The 20,499-nt window shown below is 37.4% G+C and overlaps 2 protein-coding genes across 4 annotated transcripts; one reads left to right on the top strand and one right to left on the bottom strand.

Annotated features, from left to right (window-relative positions):
• The first annotated feature begins 1,274 nt into the window (after window positions 1-1,274).
• On the top strand, window positions 1,275-6,114 carry LOC122839618 (FAST kinase domain-containing protein 3, mitochondrial-like). Of its 2 annotated transcripts, none has more exons than XM_044131396.1 (10): window positions 1,275-1,516; window positions 1,756-2,663; window positions 3,372-3,522; window positions 3,660-3,847; window positions 3,992-4,160; window positions 4,556-4,641; window positions 4,749-4,872; window positions 5,243-5,312; window positions 5,403-5,517; window positions 5,644-6,114. In XM_044131396.1, the coding sequence occupies exons 2-10, from the start codon at window positions 1,797-1,799 to the stop codon at window positions 5,755-5,757; spliced, it is 1,884 nt and encodes a 627-aa protein (XP_043987331.1). In that variant the 5' UTR covers window positions 1,275-1,516; window positions 1,756-1,796; the 3' UTR covers window positions 5,758-6,114. The 2 variants fall into 2 exon arrangements, with proteins under 2 accessions (XP_043987331.1, XP_043987330.1); XM_044131395.1 differs by having other exon boundaries at window positions 1,277-1,516; window positions 4,749-4,920.
• Window positions 6,115-6,232: 118 nt separating this feature from the next.
• Window positions 6,233-20,145, bottom strand: cfap65 (cilia and flagella associated protein 65). 2 transcript variants are annotated; one of them, XM_044132449.1, is made up of 35 exons: window positions 20,047-20,145; window positions 19,793-19,878; window positions 19,210-19,388; window positions 19,032-19,134; window positions 18,701-18,867; window positions 18,318-18,526; window positions 17,614-17,750; window positions 17,304-17,529; window positions 16,905-17,170; window positions 16,669-16,818; window positions 16,307-16,524; window positions 16,041-16,197; window positions 15,756-15,893; window positions 14,614-14,865; window positions 14,399-14,538; window positions 14,176-14,260; window positions 12,721-12,858; window positions 12,383-12,533; window positions 12,130-12,258; window positions 11,803-12,016; window positions 11,521-11,646; window positions 11,241-11,331; window positions 10,916-11,001; window positions 10,710-10,776; window positions 9,689-9,799; window positions 9,320-9,511; window positions 9,010-9,168; window positions 8,735-8,878; window positions 8,524-8,637; window positions 7,635-7,769; window positions 7,512-7,562; window positions 7,209-7,402; window positions 6,913-7,041; window positions 6,492-6,830; window positions 6,233-6,410 (listed from the first exon to the last, which is right to left on the bottom strand). In XM_044132449.1, the coding sequence occupies exons 2-35, from the start codon at window positions 19,874-19,876 to the stop codon at window positions 6,380-6,382; spliced, it is 5,112 nt and encodes a 1,703-aa protein (XP_043988384.1). In that variant the 5' UTR covers window positions 19,877-19,878; window positions 20,047-20,145; the 3' UTR covers window positions 6,233-6,379. The 2 variants fall into 2 exon arrangements, with proteins under 2 accessions (XP_043988384.1, XP_043988385.1); XM_044132450.1 differs by having other exon boundaries at window positions 19,692-19,878; window positions 20,047-20,114.
• Window positions 20,146-20,499: the final 354 nt, after the last annotated feature.

The following is a 20,499-nucleotide window of genomic DNA, read 5'->3' as shown; positions in this document are numbered from 1 at the left end:
GGGTCTTGTTGCTCTTTCGTCTTCGTCCAACTTGTGTCCAGAGGGCTTGCCGTGTTGCTGCTTGTTTGGAAAGAGATGGAGCGGCCAGATGGGTGATATACACACACACTAACACATACTTACACAGATTCTCTCAGAGATGGTGGGTTAAGATGACTTTTGGATCAACCTTTAAACACTGGCAGCCACAAACAGGCAACCATTAAAACGACAGTCTGGGGACACACGAGTTCTTTTAAATAAGAAACAGGTTTACTGAATCATTAGTGTCAGAAAAGTTTGGTATAAAAAGAAAAATTTAGTCTGCATTTTGCTTCATATAAAAGTAAAACAACCAAACCATAAATGATTGTTTTTTTTTGTGACTTGCAATGTATTACTATGCTGTTGAAGATAAAGACCAACATTTTATTTACAATTAAACAGATTATAGCCTTCTGCTATTCTTAAATGTGGATGGAATTAAGGACATTATCTGTAAGGTAGCACAGTTTCTATGTCTCTACTTCCATCTTGTGGAGATTTATGATATAACACCTTCAACAATTGCAACAATAAAGTCAGAAAGACTTTTTTGTGTTCAGATTTTTGTGATCTTTAACCTCAGTTAGAAGCAGAAGTCCTGATGGAGGAGCATCCACTTAGAGTAAGTCTAAATAAATAAATAACTGGTTTTCAAGTGAGCAGCCACAACACATACAAAAATCAGGCTGCGGCAAGTTCTGGGCTGTTTAGTTCAGGAGAAAAAAACATCAGGAATTCACAGTGGTAATATGCCTTTAAAACTGAAACATAACAAAAGAAAGAAATAGCGCACTTTGGAATGTCATTAAAGTTATTTAAAAAAAAAAAAAAAAAAGAAAAAAAGAAAATGGATCTCACAAAAAATGAAAGAATAAAAATCCCTTAAAGATTCACTTACCTTTCAGGACTTATATAGGTGATAGTCAAAAGGAAAATAGTCCGTGTCTTTTTAAAATCTGATCAAACTACATCAAAACAAACGACTTGATGTATTTGAATTTAGTTAAATTACGGTAACAACATTATTATAAATCCCCAAACAGAAATGGCAATGCAAGATAAAAAGACAATACTACACTTTTATTATTTAAGAAATTGCATTTAAATTAATTCAAACCAATATTACTATCATAATAAAATAAGCACATTCTCACTTTCATCTTTGCACTTAGCACGACAACCGATTGATTGATATTTATTTTTATACAGGCACTTTTCAAGCAGCCTTGCCAAATAAATCCCACCCACTAATTGGGGCTCTGATGATTCTACAGTAACTATTCACTGACTCTTGACAGTGGTGGTTATAATGTAATGCCAAATCGGTATGTAACGTGGAGCCCGTGTGCAATAAATACTTTGGCCCCTGGGTGGCAGCACATGCAAACACGTGAACGTCCTCTTTACACAACTTCATTACAAAACGCTGCACGCGACCTCTATGTAACAGGCTCTATGTCTCAGCTTACATGATGACAGAGTCTCATAGAAGGTAAGTCGTGTGCAATTTGTAAGAAAGATGCTGTAAATTATTGTCGGGATTAGAGCAGTTTTAGCGGTTAAGCCTAAACTGTATGATCAGTGTATTTAAATAGTCTGTTATTGAGTTTAACCGCACATTTCTGAGGAAGCCTATGTTTTCAACGTAATATTTGACTTTTCCGAATGTTTTTACAATGTTTAGCAAAATAGTATATGATTGACAGTGACTCTTGTTCTGTTCACCTACAGGAAGGAGCATTTTTGTCCAACTTTCTTTATTTTTAAGAACTATGAAGTCCGTCATCTTTATGTCAGCGTCAGTCAGGACGGCATGCCAACAAGCCTCTGTGTGTTTTCCTCTGTACCGTGGCCTCAGTCTCTGCAACTCTTCAGAAAGACTCACAGACGCTGAGTTTGTCAGTAAAACTGTTATTGCGGAACAGCCAGGCATGACTGATCCGCGCTGTTTCCAACGAGAAAGGACGCGGACCGCCTCAGCTGGCGTTGCCCTGCTCTACGAGGTTCCAGCAACTGCAACCCGACGCAATGAAGCGACCCGCTGCCACACTGATGGGCACTTGGCACACAGACCTGTAGAGAGAGCAGCCCAACACCTCTCTTCATACACACCCTACGCCAAAGTACAGAGAGGCGCAGCTGCACATGTAAACATCCAGTCTCTGTTTGAGGAGGATGTCATCACCGAGTTGTGCTCCAAACTGGCAGACCTTCCAATCAATGACAGAGCAGAGGGACTGGCCACTTTACTGCAAGCATGTGTTGAGTTTGGCTTGGAGGCCCAGAGCCCTCCAGTCTTGATTCTGTTGAAAGAGTGCCTGGAGCTGCTTCCCAGCAGGGATGTCGGGGTGGCACAGCTCTGCCAACTAGGAAAGGTGGCGTGTGCTCTGGAAGGCCGTGGGTCCAGCCTGGTGGCAGAGGTCATGAACTCCATCAGCTGTGCTGTAGAGGATATGGTCTCTCCCAGTGAGGCAGCAGCAGTTTACTCCCTGCTGACAGTTTTATATGAGCCCAGCTGCCAGCAGCAAGCACTGATGCTGTCTGTTCTGCACAGACAAACTCAAAGGCAGATCAATAGGCTGAAATCCAGCCAAGTCAGTGACATTCTCCAGTGTCTGCTGAAGTTAAATCAGAAACAGGTAGGGACAAATACAGAAGGAAACTACAAACTAACCCTAACCAACAGGGTGCTCCCCCAAGGACACTAGAACTCTCACAGATGTCAGATTTATGCATAAATTTGATGCATCGTTAACTATTGTCCTAAACACAACTTGTGATCCTTGATTTAAAATGCAAATCAGTGTTGTAAGACTGCTTTTTAAAATGTCTTATTGATAGAAAGACTCAAATTCTGCTGTTTGGGCTCTAAACACAATGTTTATTTCTATTTCTGTCTGTTAGCATCAGATATTCTTCCTAGAGATATTTTACATAAAAATACAGATTACATTTGCTAGAAGTCTTATACAGATGAGGTATTAAAATAACAGATTCTATTTTCCATCACTTTTAAAAAGAGACACAAACTTTAGTTTAAGCTAAGTGAGATATTTTAGATTTCCCTTACATATAAATATATATATATGTGTATATGTCTACTTTGTCTTATATTATGTAATTCTCATACATCAATGACATGGAAATGTGAAACCATTAAGGTCACATCCATGCTTCAACCAACTCTGGACACATTTGCATTTAAAAATAAAAATCTTGAAATGCTTCCATAGATACCGCATGTGACGCTTACAATATTTGGTGTTTTGCTTACTATTCCCTCTTTGAAGTAGTGTAGAAAACCCCTCCACTTATACTGATGTAACAGTAATTTTTTTGTTTCACAGACCATTTCCTTGGTGCTGAGGCTGAGTCACAGAGCGTCACGGGTCTTTAAAGCTTTCAGTGATGATGAAATAATCAAGGTGCTCTCCGCTCTAATAACTCTGGGGCAACATGATGAAGAACTCCTGGCTGCCATGGAGAAACATCTACCTGGTATTCTTTTGTAAAACAGCTTTAGGCTACCTTATCCCAGCTGTTTAGATTTTAGTCTTAATTCTGTGACCTCGAGGATATTTGCGGAACAGTAGATTAAACAAAGATAATGTGAGCATTTTTCTTTCATTCATCAGAGAGGCTGGGAACGTGTGATCCAGAGCTGATCAGTAAGGTCATGGAATACTGTTTGCATATGAGGTGCCGCTCTGAGCCTATTTTTGAGGCTGTGGCTGAGAACTTTGTGTGCAGTGCTGAGAGGCACACCGACACACAGATCGCCAAACAGGTTGTTGCTATTGGCCGACTCAACTACCTGCCACAGGTGAGCATGTTGGTTCTGTTGTAATACAATATATTCTTGTTTGTCATCGTTTGTCTTTAAAGAAAAAATAATAAGTGCACAGTCTCTTTTTTGTTTCTAACATTGCCATTTCCTGTCATATTGCTGCTCTTCTTTGTCCATCAGTGTTCCAGTCAGATGTTCAAAAAGCTGGAGAACGTTTTGACGACCAGATTTTCCCACTTCCAGCCTCGCTCCCTACTGGATATGCTGCACGCCTGCATTCACCTGGAACGCTTTCCACTCAACTACATGAACAAGATCTTCAGCCCTTACTTCCTACAGAAGCTGCAAGGTATGTGAAAGCCTCAGACTGCTGATGGACACAGGGAGAGGGATAGTCCTATTATTTATTCATGCTTAATTATTTCATGTAATTTCTGTTCTGTTAACATTATTTCTAAAATCTGGAAACTTGATCAGATAACATTATGTAATGAATTAACTGATGAAAATGTCCATTAAATTAAAGTAATATTGTTGACAAATTTAGGACACCAGTTTGTCTTTTCCTTCCACTTCATAATTAGGCACTACTTTCACATAAAATACAAACAAAATGCACCAAATTAGAGGTAGTTATTAGTTATTGAATGCCTTACAAATGCAATCACAAATTGCTACACCCCAAAAATGAATTAGTAACACAACAGACAAAATGTGTGTGCTTAATCCTTTTCGTTCCTAAAGATAAGGGCGAACCTGTGGACAAGAACGCTTTGAGACAACTGACGCAGCTTCATCTCTCTGCCTCACTAGAGTGTACTTACTACTGGGTGAGTTTGAAGTTTTCTTTTACACTTTGAGAATTTATAGTAAAAGTTTGTGTTCAGAAAACTTGATGAAGATGATCTCCATAGTAAAGGTGTTTTTTAACTCTCAGGGTCCCAGACTTCCCTTTTCTCTCCATGTGAAGAAGTTTTCCTCTTTGGACCAGGCCTTTGAGAGCCCTATGGAGACACTGCTCTACAGACAGGTCAAAGGTCCACTTATGCAGCTACTGGGGGGTAAATATTTCTTTGCCAGAGTTTTTACCCCCATTGGATACACTGTAGGTAAGCTCCAATGACATAATATAGGTATAAATTAGGTGTGTGATCAGCATCATTATCAGACTTAGAATGTATTTTACTAACCAATGTCTGATAAAAGTACAAGCCTAATGTAATTCCTAGAGATTTCCAAGATTATTTACCAAATTTAATATCTATGTTGGAAACTTTTAAAAGCTAATATTTTTAAACACATATCAAACAGGATAAAAATATTTAATTGTTAAACTAATTAATTTAACTTTGTAGAATATGTTGTAAGAAATGCCCCTATCTATGCTTCACTGATCTGTGCTTGTCTTGTGTGTTGACATTTTTTATCTAGATGTAGAGATTTGTCTGGATGAGAATGGATTCATTCTTCCCCAGTCTCAGTGGGAAAGCACAAACAAAAGGTAAGAACTGTGTTTCATATGGGGCTGTTTGGTGTTTTTGTTTTTTTTAAGTAATACAAAGAGAATGAAAATGTTTATATTCTTACATAGAATTGCATTGTGCTTGGATGGGCAAAGCCGGTTCTGTGCCAACACGCGACACCTACTGGGGAAGGAAGCCACAAAGAGGAGACACCTTTATAGGATGGGGTATGAGGTGGTGGAGGTATGTTTTGCAAATAGTGTGAAAAGTTTTCCTTTTTTTAATTCCTTGCCAATTTTCAGCTGATTGTGAGTAAAAGCATAACCTCCAGTGTATATTTGTTCCCTTTTTCCTCTTACTGTCTTCTAGATCCCTTACTTTGAATTTGAGAATCAGAAAACTCAGGAGGAGCAGGTCCAATATCTTCATGACAAGATCTTTCCTGCTGTCTCCAAATTCAGATTAAGTCATCATACAAGTTAAAAAAATATGTATCCATACTGTGCCTGCTACACAAACCACACTAAACTGCACTTATCGGAGAGCATTACGACTGATTAGAAAAAAAGTCATTCATAGTGGTAAATAACAAACAAAAAAGAGAAAAAGAAACAGGTTGTGCACTTTTTTAGAGGCTATTTGTTGGTTTGCTTTTAACCTAAACTGTATCTACCAACTGCTTTTATATTCAGCACCAATAATGTATTTAAATATTATTAATTTCATAACTTTATTTTTTCAAGGAAGACTTACAGTTGGATTATTTCCAATCTTCTTCTATTACTGTACAAGTGACACTTGAACTTCATGGATTGTTATAAACATTGTCATTTAAAATGCTTTTTTGTTGTTTTTTGGTGTGCTTATTGATAAATTCAAGCATAACTGATAAACTGTAAATATTTTCAATTGCCATATAAATTAAAAGTTTTAAAATTAGATTGTCTCCAACAACTTATTAATTTAAAAATTATTTTAATGACAATTGTGAGGCTATATAAGGAAAGAAGAAATACAGATTTTTACGTGGGGTGGATCTTAAAGAAAGCAGTAGAGGGATTTTGGCTTGTTGAATCATGTGTAGATTATGATAGTTGAGGCCCGGCTAGGTCCCTTCAGCAATCAACGTCCTGCCCCTAACAGAACACAGAACATAAAAAGTCATTTTTTCAACTATTAACTGAGCACTAATGCAACAAGTAACACATTGTAATCACCTCGCTGACAAAGAAGTCCGTATTTTGCTCCGGGGATATGCAAAAAGGGTCAGCTCTCCAGTCACAGCTTCCATCATTAAGTTCTGGAGTGTCTTTAACAAAACAGCCTCAGCCAAGTCAGAAGGAGCATGCTTGGACTCCGCTGTGGCCTGGATTTGAGAAATTTTCCCTAAACATACTGCGGCTTCTCCATCCACTGTCCAGTTCGACTGAACAGAATGTTGAGGTGAAGATGGAAACGTGATGGGGGGAGTTGCAGAGGTCTGACACTCGTAGATTGGAGGCCTGGAGGCTAAAACCATCAAAGACTCTGCAAAAGCTGAATCATCAAGGAGATCTCTGGATTGTCAAAGAAGAATAAGAAAAAAAAATTTAAAAGAGGAAGCTAACATACGCAGAGTTGCTTTTCTTTGCATGTTACTTGTATAGAGGAGTGAGTATGTCCACAACGATGTCTCTCTCAGCGCCACATGTTGATGGACACAGCTTCGCAAGGCGGCGTGTGCTTGAAGAATTGAGTAATTGTTTGATCCTGGTCAACTGAAGGTGTCTACATAAAACAACAGCATCAATAAGTAATAACAGACTATTTAACAATTGTCAAAGCTTCACAATTAAAATAAGACTTTATGTAGTAACAGACACATCTCATCAAAATGCAGTGATTCAGCTACATTCAGTGTGTAAAATTATTATTAGCCATAATACTTATTTTACCGATCAGGAAAGTGTGTGTAGAAGTCTGGAATGTCATAGGTGTGGGCAGTGACACTCAGGTGTAGCAGAGCGGGTTGGGGGGTTTGGGGGCGTCTCCATATGTTAGCTGATTCTCGCTCTAGCCGTGTTTGAGCTCTCTTATTTTTGTCGTATAAATTGCAGACGGATTTGCTGCCACAGATTGGAGGAAGAGTCTGAAGCAGAAGCAGATAAATTACACTATACTGCCATTTTTTTCCAAAGATCTATGTTTTCACATTATATTCAAAAAGCAGCTACATTGCTAAGATAGACCCTAATCACCTTGTATTTTGGGAGGGGAGCCCCTTTTCTTGCAGGAGGTGCCAGAAGTATCTGTATCAAAAAGGAAATATTGTCAAGACAATGAAAATGGATGTCATGGTTTAACCGTCTTTGGAGACACACCTCATCTACTAAAACTCTTTGAGTGCGGGAGGAGATCTTGTCTGTGATTGTGAATTCGTTTTCCTGTCGTTTCTTTTCTTCCTCCCAGCATTGCAAGGCTTTGTGATAATGGATGAGTGCAGCTTTCTGAGTGATCTGGAGAAGAAAGTGACACAAATAGAGCTAAAATAGTCAGCTGAGCAAGTAGTACACTAAGATTTAACGTCTGACTATTTGCCACCAACAGTGCCTGGCAAAAAGCATTCATACTTCTTGAACCCTTTCACATTTTGTCCAGTTAAAATCACAAAAAAATTGTGTAATTATGTAGCGAAGGGAAAATATGTTTTCTTTCCAGGTTTTTATTTTATTTGTATTACTGTATGCCACAGAAGAGAAGGCTTTGACACTGATGAAGAGGCAGTGGGGGAAGTCGGCTTCCTGTTGGCTTACAACATAAAAATGATTACGAATAAAAACCTGGAAAGTGTAGCATGGCTTTGTATATAGCTCCTTTAATCAACACTTTGTAGAATCATTTTTGCCTTTTGTGGTTTGTCCCACCAGATTTTCACATCAGGAGACTAAGATGTTTGCCAAATTTACAAAACCACAATTCATCTTATTGAACAAAGAGTTTTGCTATAGCCTGATGATGTTACTGAATTATGGCTAACATCTTGATTTGGTAAAGTGCACTAAAAAGTGATATTGACATTTAAATTGTTATTTGTCCCTTTTAAGCTATGTCACTTCCACTCAACAACTATGCATTACTTTAATGTTGATATATTACTGGTACATAAAATCCCAAAAGTATATTGAAGTTTATGGCTGCAACATAATAAATGCGAAAAAGTTTAACAGGGCGGTGCACATCATCCTTAAATTGAGAGTTACACTTTGGTACCTGACATACGAGATCTAGCTGATAAATGGTGGGGAATTCAGAAACGAAGGTCAGGATGCACATAACACACTCTCTTGGACCAAGACAGCCTCGTTCTGGATGGATCTGTACCACCTGCAATAACACATGAATGAGAGAAATGTTGCTTAGATAGTGTAAAATTGTAACGCTTTTTTTTGTTGTTTAAAAAGATTTAACTGGTTGGACAAACTTGTTGGTTGCTCTGTGTAGGAATCTCCCAGACAAAGTACACAATTTCTGTGTAAGACAAACTGGTGATGAACATGATTCTCGAAGACTTTGTGCAAACAGGGATGTCGCCAATAGAGACACTGTCCACAGACAACCAAGCCACCTGTATTTGGAAAACTCCAGTAATTACATATTCAATGAAATTAACATATTTTAATAAACATTGATTGGATCTTTTATTTACAAAAATATTAAAAATAACTGAACACAAAGTGTGTGTATAAATGCACTTGCCTGTCCTGGGAATGGCCCCTTCTTGGCACAGTGTCTATGAGTCTTAGCATCGCTGTATTCAATGGAGATATTGGCGCTCGTTGATAATGCATTCATCCCACATCCCTCAAAGTTTACAATTACCGAATCCTTTTCCAGGATGTGGATGGGAACATCCATCTGTCCATAATAAAAATAAAACAATTTAATAAAAATTTAAAAATAAATTGCAGTAATAAGCTCTGACCACCTATTAACTACAAGACTAATGGTAAATCTACATGAAATATGAATTTAAAACAAGGTAAACAACAAATGGTTTGAGTTATACATGGTATATCTTAGCCTCCAATGGAGAGAAGATCCATTCGAGCACGGCTTTATTCCCAGGGAGAACTTTTCCTTGTGGACTGAGACAGCTCAAGATTGGGTGATCATAGTTCTCCATCTGAAGCTGTGACAACACAGCTTGGTCCACTTCATAATGTACTGTCACCGCACCACCGTTGTACAACTCATATGTCTAGACAATTATTAAAAGAAAAAGTTATATTTATATAAGATATTTCTCAGAAACTTTATGCAGAGTGAGGCTGTAATGTCAAAAAATTGGCTTTTTTTATTTCATTAATAATGCTTTTTTATTACATTAATAATGCTGAAATACATTTTGCCTTTTTGATTTAAAAAAATGACATGCCTGTCGTGGAGGAGTGGAGTCCCGAATAGCTACAGGCGTGAATACATGGTGATTGGAAACAAAGTGTAGATATGGTTCATTTCGGTTCAATGTCACTCCCTGAAAGTTGAGCTGCATACAGAAAATGAACAAAATTCAACAGTATCCTTGAAAGAAAGCTTTGATTATGACAGTAGTGACTTTTTTTCAGTTGTGATTATTTATGATCGGTTTGTTTTCACTGCATTTGATTTGCCTCAGATTTGAGAACAATGTCACAGAGATGTCTAGCCTTTCTAGTTGCAAGTTGGAGAGGCTTCCTTCTCGTGGCCAGTCATCATGCCCATAATTCTTACCAAAACAAACTAGTAACAATGTATTTATTATAGGTAAAAGATATAATTTCAGTTAAGAAAAATCAACAAGGATGCCCCAAAATGTCAAAATTCAGACTTGGTAATTCGAAGACCAATGTAACAGCTACCCAAATAAAAGTGAGTGCATGTTGCAAGACTATGGATTGAGCGATGGACTATGCAGGATATGTAACTGCGTTTTGAGGCACATTTCCTTTTTGGGCTCCTGAACATTCTTTTCTTTGGAACATAATCTTTTTAACTACAAAAGGTGGAGCTCCAAAACCAGAGCCATATACATAGATTAGGTTCTCTCACTCTGTGTGGCTAGGAGATTTTAAGAGATCTGTTTCTTAAATGACTTCAAAGTCATATGTTTACATACAGAATGATTAATTTGGTCTAGTTTAACTATGTGAAAAATAGTGTGAAAAAATGTGTAATCTTCTGGTTTCAGCTATATTCCAACAGGATTTGACAACAAAAAAATGAGAGAAATACATTATAATCCCTAAACACAAGTAGCGAAAGCTATTACTTTCTTCCCACTTATTCTAACTCTTTTGCAACAAGCACACACTGAACTCAAATGTGACTTCATGCCTACATGCAAATTTTTACGTTTGAGGTAAATTGTTCAGATCTTTGCAGTTCAATAAAATTAAGATAACCGTAGGAATCCTTACCAAAACAACTCTGCCCAGACTGAGTTTGAACAGAACAGGAAGTCGGTCAATTCCAATAAAGTCATGACTGTGAATGAAAAGATTTAAAAGGTGTAATCTGATACTTTAACATTGCTAAAACATTTGAGAAAATGGCTTTTAAAAGCTTAGAGCTAAGCTCTATTTACAAGAATAAGAACCAGTTGTATAGTGAAATGACCCCTGACCTGTAGCAGAAATGTACTGGACATTTCTGGCCTGGAAGCAAAGTTCCAGAACGAGGGGTAACTCTGAAGAGTTGATTGTCTTGTACCTGTAAATAAACAAAACAAATATAAATCAATGTAAAGATATAATGATATAATTGTCTTTTTTATGATCAGTATCTTTAAGGTATTTAATTTATTGTTGAAATGTAATGATACTCCTTTTTGACAATGCATGTGTTGACTCCTGGCAGAAATAAACCGCTTGGTTGGAAAGACATAACATTAACTCTAAGTCTAACAAGGGTAAGAATAATAACTAATATTCACAACTATCTAGTATGACCTTCATTTCCTGCAGTTCTTTGTTGCTAAACTGTCCTGTCACAGCCCAGTTCTCCAGCTGCATTTCTTGGTCCTCTGGAAATAAGAATGTCCTAATATTGAAAATGAAGCATAAAATTAACAGTAAATAAAATGATCCATACATGGAAAAATAACAGTCTAACTGGCTACTGTTTCTAGAAAATACTAGAATGTTTTACTAATTTCACTAAATTAATGAAGCAATCTTTTTTCTCGCTGCATGTTTTAACTGTATTTTATGCAGTTTGTTGATTACATACCAGTTTACAGAGATAGAACCAGGGTTCCAAAACATCAACATAAAATCTGAGGGCTCTGAATGGAGAGGAGCAGCACCAAAATTGAAATCCAATATGACTTGAGGGAAGCTGGAGACACTGTTTAGACTATCAAAAGAAGCAAAGGACAAGAAGAAGCAAACACCATAATCTGACATTACAAAGAGAAGAGCTCTTCTTAAATAAGACAGTAAACTTTGGCACTTACTCGTCAATATGAACTTCAAGTTGTATTTTTCAGAGACTAAAATAACACCAACTAACCTGTCCTTGGTGGGCGCTTTGAAAGTAATTTCTGCAGTACATGGGGTGGAAAGCAGGTGCTCATTAAAACTGTCTAATGAGAAGAGTTTCCACAAATACTGCTTGCAGAGCCTGGCCACGCTGCCACTGCTATATGCATCAACCACCTGTAAGGAGGGGAACACCCCCTTAGTTCGCACTTCACACAGTTTCTCAGGAGGACACATACCAAAGCCTGGAAAAAGAAAGAAAAAACAGGCAGATGGCAGACACACACAAGTTAAAAAATATGTAGTGCGAATTATTAAGAATATGATGCGCTACTGTCTGATGATATTAACTGTTTACCATTGGCATCTGTAATCTGGTAGCTGATGGTCCAGCGGTACCAGCCCTGTGCACCCAGTCTAAGAGTGGATCCGAGTAGCACAGTGGAATGTGAAGCAATTGTTCCCGTTTCAAGGTCCAGCTGCAGAGCTTAAAGAAGCAGGAAAATTGTGATTACTTTGAAATTAGGCAAACTACTATCAACCCAAATAGCAAAATAGAAACAACTTCAAACATGCAGAGAAAAACTCTCCTAAAGGAGGCCACAAATTACCACTGTTATCTTCAGAATCAGGGGGGGTTTCTTCTAGCTGTACAGAGAGACGAAAAGAGATGGGGCAGCTACAGTTGTTCACCATAGGAATATGAAACGACCGACAGCTTCCAACTAGGTTCTCTCCCATATCTAGGAGTTCTTTCCCTGCCTGGGAAGTAAAAAAAAAACATGCAGGAAGTGTTTGATCAAATAAATTTTTGTATGTTTATTTTTAATATAGAACTACACGATATAGTTTTTATCAGATTTGGTTTGCAATAGAATAAAAACATATCTAACAATGTATCTAATAAATCTAATATAATCTAATGTACGAAGCACAATGACAAACAAACCTCAATGGTGCCAGCTGCACCAGTTCCATTCACTCTGAAACTGAGTTGCGACTTGTTAAAGTCATCGCTCTGGAAGCTGAGAGTGGGTTTAAATGTGTATGTTTTCTCTGTCAGAGGAGAAAATGTCCATGTCTGGACCTGTGAAAAGGGCATACCTCACATTAAAGAATGCTTTAAGTCTTAAGTCCCAAACTCATCTACAGTGATATGCTAAAGTATTCATACCCCTTGAACTTGTCCACATTTTATATTTTAACAACTAATAACTTCAGCTTGGGATTTTAAGCTAGACCGATACCAAGTAGTGCATAATTATGCACTACTTTATGCAACCACCCCCTGCACAGGTGGTTACTACAGATGGAGTTTTTTATTTGTTGTTCAGTTATGGCTATCTTTTCTTGACAAACTGAAATAAACACAAAGTAGTCATCTTTTCAGAATTATGCTTTTTGCTTTCTTTTTAATTTCATAATATATAGGATCATTGGTATCCAGTAGTATTTACACAAAACAGGGCATGCCGTGGTGGCGTAGGGGATAGTACAACCCATGTTTGGAGGCCTTGAGTCCTCGACGTGGCCGTTGAGGGTTCGACTCCCGGACCCGACAATATTTGCCGCATGTCTTCCCCCCTCTCCTTGCCCCTTTCCTGTCAGCCTACTTTCATATAAGGGACACTAAAGCCCACAAAAAGACCCCCTGGAGGGGTTAAAAAAAAACACATTTAACTCGCAAAAATGTAGCTAACGTTTTTAAAGGAAACAACTCAAATCCTGTTGTTGTTGCTGAGAACAGATTAAAAAAAAAAAACTCAGTCGACCTCACCTGCTCCATAAAGACAAAAAATAGAAATATGGAAAACGTTTGCCTGAGGTAAATTTATAAAAAAAAATAAATAAAAATTATGTTTTGGACCTAAAAAGTGAGATATCTCAAAAATGATTTGTTAGTTTTATCAAATGTTTAGTTTACTGCTTAGTAGTCAAAAACAGTCACAAAATTGTGAGTTTTTTAAGCACATTTTGTCAACAGCATACACTTCCCTAATGATTTTGACCTATGTGGCAAAAATTTTGACACCAGTTTGTTGTTGAGACTTGAGGCAGAGCAACAAACAGCTAGAGCTACAATGGAATGGTTGATCAAAACCTCTTCAGGTTTTAAAAGGATGCAACAGAAGTCCTAATCTAATTCAAATTGGGGATCTGTGGCATAAGTTGGAAATCATTGCACTTTTGTAAAAGTTTATTCTCCACATACAGCTGCTTGTTGGAGCCACACCTAAAAATATTTGCAGTTGTGTTATTAAAAATAAAAAAGAATTTCATTTACCTTCCACCTACACCTGAACAGTTTAACTCTACAAAATATAAAACTGTTCAAGGAATATGATTACTTTTACAATACACTGCATTTAAATACACACTATGTGGAACTTTGATAATCTCTCACCAAGCTCTCATTGGAATGCAGTTTGCCAGCATCTGGTTCCACAAAGATAAGATTCTGATCTCTCTCTGAAATGATCCACTGAAACCTGTCATGGAGAACAATCACAGAAGGCCAGCTGTAAAAATGGTTTTGAGGTAATTTCAAAGTAAAAATACAACACAGAAAAACGTTTGAGAACCAGGGGCAGAATGACAATGGGAAGAAAACAAATCAGTCAACTAACTTGATTGGCACGCTGCTTAAATTCTTGATGGAATGGGTTTGCTGAGATTTTGAGCCGACAGCTGTAGCGCTGAAATGTAAACCATTGCTATTTTCAAAAGACACGGATGGTTTTTCTAAGGTGCTCACAACTGTCAGTTCCTAAGAAAGACAAAGATTTAACAGAACAATGTAATTAAGTTTTACCACATCATATGTTCCTGTGTCATGTAGTACCTTCGTGAATTCAGCTGCATTAAGCTGCAATGGTAAATTAAAACCCTTTGTGGGACTATCCAGAGTGGGAACAGCTCCAATGGTAAGGATTTGGTGTTGTCCTGGCTGGATGAAACCACTGCCTGGTGACATATGCACAGACCTTGGCAAGTCACTGCTTGTTCTGTTGTTCAGGCAGAAGATGAGAGGCTGATCGCCATTGTTCTGCAGTAGCACGGTCCGATAGGAAATAAGACTCAGAGGTGGGAAAACCTAACATGCACAAGGTGATAGTAAACAGTGAATTAATCTTTTACTGAGATGTATTAGAAAAAATACATCTCGGGCACAATAAAACACGTTTCAACTGATACTCCTCTTTTTAGTCAGTTTTTTTTTAACACTTCCAATTAAAATTGAGGACGTATACCATAAAGGATATAAATTCTGTGTGGGTAATATGATGAGGTCATATAAAAAAAATACCATGTTACCAAACCAATATTTTTTTTTCAGCACATTATTCTCATTTTGTTGTTGATTTATACATTTTAAAGGGGGTTATCATGTAAAATTGACTTTTTTCAGCTTTATTTCATTTTGAATGTCATTCACTCATCAAAAACATAACTTGGATGATGCCTTGATTCTTTCATGCATTTCTGAGGAATCTTTGAATCTCCCAAACCTCCCATGGCAGTCATTCAGGGGAGCATAAACACTTGCTCTCACAAAACCCATCTACTTCCACTAAACTTCCACCTTACATCGCTCCACTCCTTCCGACTTCAGCAAGACTGCTCTAGACTAGTGCCAGCAGTACTTAGCAAACACCTGGTGGAACTGAACTTATCATCCAAACTACTTCTCAGTCCAACACCACTATTACCCGTAGTAAGAGGTAAATGGACAAACATTGTGGTGATGGAATGCTAAAGCCGGGGTGTAGGAAAGAGCGAGAGCTTTTTAAATAGACGCCAATTTCAAGACATTAATTGCAAAATTAAAGTTCTTTTAGAAAAACTGAAGGTTACTTTATCATGCTACAAAATAGCTCAAGGTGTCTAGAAAATACATAATACCATTCCTTTAAGTTTTGTGCTTTTGTCATGGGATCTAGCAACAGCTGTAAAATGTGTGTATAGATAGTTATTTAATCTTACCACTTGGTGGGGCTTCAAAATACAGGAAGGGGGAAAATGATCTATCCCTGGCTGAAAAGAGTGGCTAATGACTCTGACAGTCACACAACAAGGCAGACATGGACGGTGTTGTTCTGAAGAAGGATTCTCCTGTGGCATCTAAAGAAGCATAATTAAAACAGCTGAAAATCAGGATATTGTTTGGTTTTTACAAGAAAAAACTACAAGTCACAATTTGAAACCTTTCGAATAAAAGAAAGTAAAACTGTATGGCAAAATATATTACTTTGAGTAATGCAATATTACCTTACAGTATGCAAAACACTCAAGCTCTCCTCCATGCAGGGTATTGATCTCTTTTGGTTCATATGTCACAAGCGCAGTGGTAGATTTCAGTGGGGCCAACTCAAATGATGAAGGAGTAACACAGAAAGGGGAATCTTGGATAACGGTCCACATCAGGCTTGAACAGAATCATTGCAAGTGTTTATATGTATATTTCCACAGAAAAAAAAAATCATAATAATTGACTTCCATTGTGGCAAAAAAGCTTCCCTGACATGTTTACATACCTGAGTTTCTCTTTGGTGTGATTTTTAAAGGTAACACACTGTGAGACAGCAGATGATGTAACGAAAAAGGATGTTGTTTTGTGATTAAACAGCAGTTCACTTGGTTCAATAGATACAAATGGAAATGATGGCGAGAAGAGAGAATCCACGTGTTCTTTCTTGATTTTATTCAATTTCTCCATAGGTGCTGGAGGAATGACAGTAGCACTATTTCCTTCCTGATTAATGACAAATGTTAAAGAGTTAAATCAAATACTGTGTAATTTTTTTGAATTATTACCTCTATATGTAACAAAGCTAAACTAAAAAATCTGTGGGGTTTTTTTTTTTTGTTTGTTTGTTTCTTTGTTTTTATTTTTTACCTCTTCTAAAGGCACCTCCAGCAGTTCGTCTGATGAGTTCCACATACGGTACAACTTAGACTTGTACTCAACCAAGTGCTCAAGTGTTAATGCTACCTGCTCCCGAAGATTTGGGTGGCATGTACCAATCAAGTCCAGAAACAGAGGCTCCTGAAAGTATGATCAGAAAAAAATATTCAGGAGGGTTTAATCATCTGTTTGAATTTTGTAAGTATGCCTGCATTTGCCCATTTTACCCTGAGGAGTATGAGACATGCCACTCTTCTGTGGTGTGGCATAGGGTGTGTGGGTTTGTAGGAGACATTGACTTTGATTTTGCTATATGGAAGCACAGTGCCACTTGCTGGTGAAACTCTAAAAACACTGTTTGCACAGTCTATGTCCCATTGGTAGGTGGCCTGAACAGGAGAAGAGTTCAGCAGTTCCACTGTTTGTTCTGCTGATCCTTTTTCTTCAACACACCCAAAGTTGACCACAGAGGAGGACAAACAAAGTTTGGGACCTGAAAGCAAGAATATTGTTTCAGAAATTAGAATACCTTAATTTTGGTTCCAAAAATACTATCCTCAGTTCCTTTTATTTTCAAGAAAAAGAAAAGTACATAAAGTGTTTTTATTTTAGTGAATGTCTCTTACCCATACACGTTCCTATGAGTTTGACCTGACTTTTACTGAGTGACCCTTTATAATTCAGAGACAAGTAGTCCACAGAGACTATGTCAACCACAGTTGGAGAATAAGTAACCAAAACCTGGATCGAACCACCAGCCACAATTTTCTCACTGGTGACATCCCAACTGAAGTGTGATCCAAATATGGCTACCGCTCCAGGCAGTTGTGATAGAGAAAACCACACACTAACCTAACAGAAAGGAACAACAGGAAAATGTGACACAACCAAAAGTCAGATTTTTAGGTTTAGTATGAACACATAGTTACTACTTACAGGAGAAGGATTGAAGATTTCAAATTGTTTACTCAAACTGTGACCAACAGCCACAGACCCAAAGTCCAACTCAATATCACCGGGGCTGATTTCCTCTTTGTCATTGGGAATTCTTAATTGAAGAAATGGATATTTGGCTGAAAAAAAACCCATTTATACTTAATTTTACAAATAATAGTAATTGTTGAAAAACTTGGTAAACATGTAATTGTAGTTAAAATAATGTACAGTTCTGGTCAGAAGTTTTGTATACGGCTTCATACATGTACATCTCAAAGAAATTTGAATATTATGAATTTATTTTTTTTATCATTTGTTTTATAACTTGAAACTCATAAGTAATCTAAATTTGCTATAGATATAGTGAAATATTTCAAGTCTTTATTTGCAGTAGTTTTAATTATGGCTTACAGATAATACAAACTTACAATTCAGAGTATTATAAAATATGAGTATTGAGAAAATGTTATAATATTTGGAACTCATTGGGTCGCACCCTAATCAGCTAATTAACTCAAAACACCTGCAAATGTTTCCTGAGCCGCCTAAAGGTGTGTCAGTAGGATACACACCTGACTGGACAGATGTCCAGAACACAATGAAACCACAAAAAGTCATTGATGAAGAAGAAAAAAATCCACTAAAGACACAGCAGTTTATATTTGTCCTTCTACATCCCAATGCAAGTTTAGTCTCAGCAGTACCTATCCCTTGTAGAAGCACAGCACAGCAGCTAACAGCTTTGTTGCCATCTGCTCCATATGTGCAGAGCACCTGCTGCTGGTACACCTGAGCCTCTAGCGGCTGAAAGTCCACTGTGATGACACACTGCTGACCGGGTCTTAGCTGGCCTTGTTCTGGTCTGAGTTGGAAAGGAGCTGTGCTATCCCACTTAAATGACATCTGAATCTTACTGGAGGAGGAAAATAAAGAAAACACAGGACAATTGAAGAGATAACAATGACTCAAGAGAGACAGATGAAAATAGAACATACTTGACAAGAGTTTGTTGATGATTTTGAAAGAAAATCACACAATTTATGTATGCAAGGACATGAAAATAAATACTAAGAACAATCAAAGGTACCTGATATTTTTTATTGGGAAACTGGTTAGTGTGTAGTGCTCAACAGCACATACGGGGAGCATCACAGATTCAGGCACCTTCAGGTTATGACTTGAAAGCACAGCATGCAGGCATACTTTAAAGTTTCCTTCAATAGCTTGAAACTGAATGCAGTCCTTATACCCACACTGCCCCATGCAATCAGACAGAAACAAAAACAAAATAAGTAAAATGTTTGGTATAGCTTTTGTTAACAAAATAGTTAATAAAAAGCTATACAGTTGACCATTGACTAATTTTGTGTTTCTAATAAAGTTCAGGTGATGTTTAATTTAATTGCAGAATAGCCTACCTTTTGGAGAGGTTTAAAAGTGACCGGTAAGCAGAATGAAGTCCCCGGGCTGAGAACAACTACTTCAGGATTCACAATTGAGAAACACTTGGACTCCGGAGCACTGTGTTGAGAGAAGGAGGGGCTTTGTTGTCTTCTTTATCTATGGCTTTGAGCTGTGTTTGTGAGTTTGTATTACCTAATGTGCAGCTTCTGCAGCTTATTACGGATGTTCCTTATCACAAGTGTCTTGGTGTATTCTCTTCCAATGACCCAGTCCTTCCATGTCAGATCTAATGTGGTTTCAAGGCCTAAGAGGATGCTTCTTTGGGGATGGGATTTTCCTTGACATTGTTTTACACCAGGCAGCTGGGGTTCCTGTGAAGAGGAATGAAACCTAGAATGGAAATTTCGAAAACTACAAAGATTAATGCCTAAAATAAAGGAAAAATCAGTTCCATTTAATACAGTTTACAGTGCACTTTGGAATCAAAAAATTATTTTTGAATTGAACTGAATTTTGGAAAAGAGGTACACGTTAATCACATCCGAATGTGATTAAAGAAAAAAGGTGGTTCTGTAAAATACTTGTGGAGATGATTACAAATGCACACCACAAGTGTATCTTTTTTATATTACAAACAAACTTTTTAAAACCTGTATATGCTAAGGTTTACATACATTACACCAGTGCCCTTTTGAACTTCTGTAATCGGCATTCATTTTCTCAGTTTCAGTGAAGATATAGCTCTGTGAGTCTGAGCGTGTGTTTTGAACTTTACTTTAACGTCAGTCTCTCTGTCGGGGCGCTTCCATCGACAAAAAGCAGACGCCAAACAGGCTGGACAGCGGGATTCAGCTAACATGGCTGTGGATAGAGAGCAGTGCATTCATACAGGAAGGCATGGATATATAATTTTGCGGGTATTACATAACGTACATACCACAACGTAAAACACAACCACAAAAACACTAACAAACACCACACTGCTGTTATAAAACCTAACGTACTGTGACAATAACACGCCAGTCTTACCTTATATAGCTCTAACAACTAGCTAAGAGTAGAATTTCATATAAAAAACCTGGGAAAAAACGGGGAAGTTCCTTAGTTACGACGTTTCCATGACAACAAGTAAACGTTAGCTTGACGCAAGAATTACGGAATCCTGTGAGGATCACGTTGCTGCAGTGAACTTGAATTTATTTCAACTTTGTGTGGCGCAACTTTGTAGTCTACGTCGGAAACTTAGAGGATTAATTTACTATTATTATATCAAGGGAATGCATGTTAAATATGTATACATATTAAACAAAAAATTAATTATGATATTTAAAAATTTGCGGACAAAATATTGTCAGTCTATCTATAAAACGAATAAAACGTATTAGTGGGTATTATGACAATTATGGTCAGCTTGTAACAAATTCATGTATTAAACCTCTCAGATATCTAAAAAATTTTTATATTGAACCCGAAGCTAGAAAA

This window comes from Gambusia affinis, linkage group LG11 (assembly GCF_019740435.1).
Source record: "Gambusia affinis linkage group LG11, SWU_Gaff_1.0, whole genome shotgun sequence".
NCBI classification, from domain to species: domain Eukaryota; kingdom Metazoa; phylum Chordata; class Actinopteri; order Cyprinodontiformes; family Poeciliidae; genus Gambusia; species Gambusia affinis.
The sequence above is the reverse complement of the archived record's forward strand: the minus strand, read 5'-3'. Positions and strand labels throughout refer to the sequence as shown.

Bases quoted from the DNA above. Each gene is read 5' to 3' on its own strand.
- LOC122839618 (XM_044131395.1), top strand. From the start codon at position 1,797: ATGAAGTCCGTCATCTTTATGTCAGCGTCAGTCAGGACGGCATGCCAA. The intron at 3,848-3,991 runs GTGAGCATGTTG...TTTGTCCATCAG, and splicing joins GACTCAACTACCTGCCACAG to TGTTCCAGTCAGATGTTCAA. The intron at 5,518-5,643 runs GTATGTTTTGCA...ACTGTCTTCTAG, and splicing joins TGGGGTATGAGGTGGTGGAG to ATCCCTTACTTTGAATTTGA.
- cfap65 (XM_044132449.1), bottom strand. From the start codon at position 19,876: ATGTTAGCTGAATCCCGCTGTCCAGCCTGTTTGGCGTCTGCTTTTTGT. The intron at 14,539-14,613 runs GTACTACATGAC...TGTCTTTCTTAG, and splicing joins ATGCAGCTGAATTCACGAAG to GAACTGACAGTTGTGAGCAC. The intron at 7,042-7,208 runs GTAAAATAAGTA...TGTTTTATGTAG, and splicing joins TACACACACTTTCCTGATCG to ACACCTTCAGTTGACCAGGA.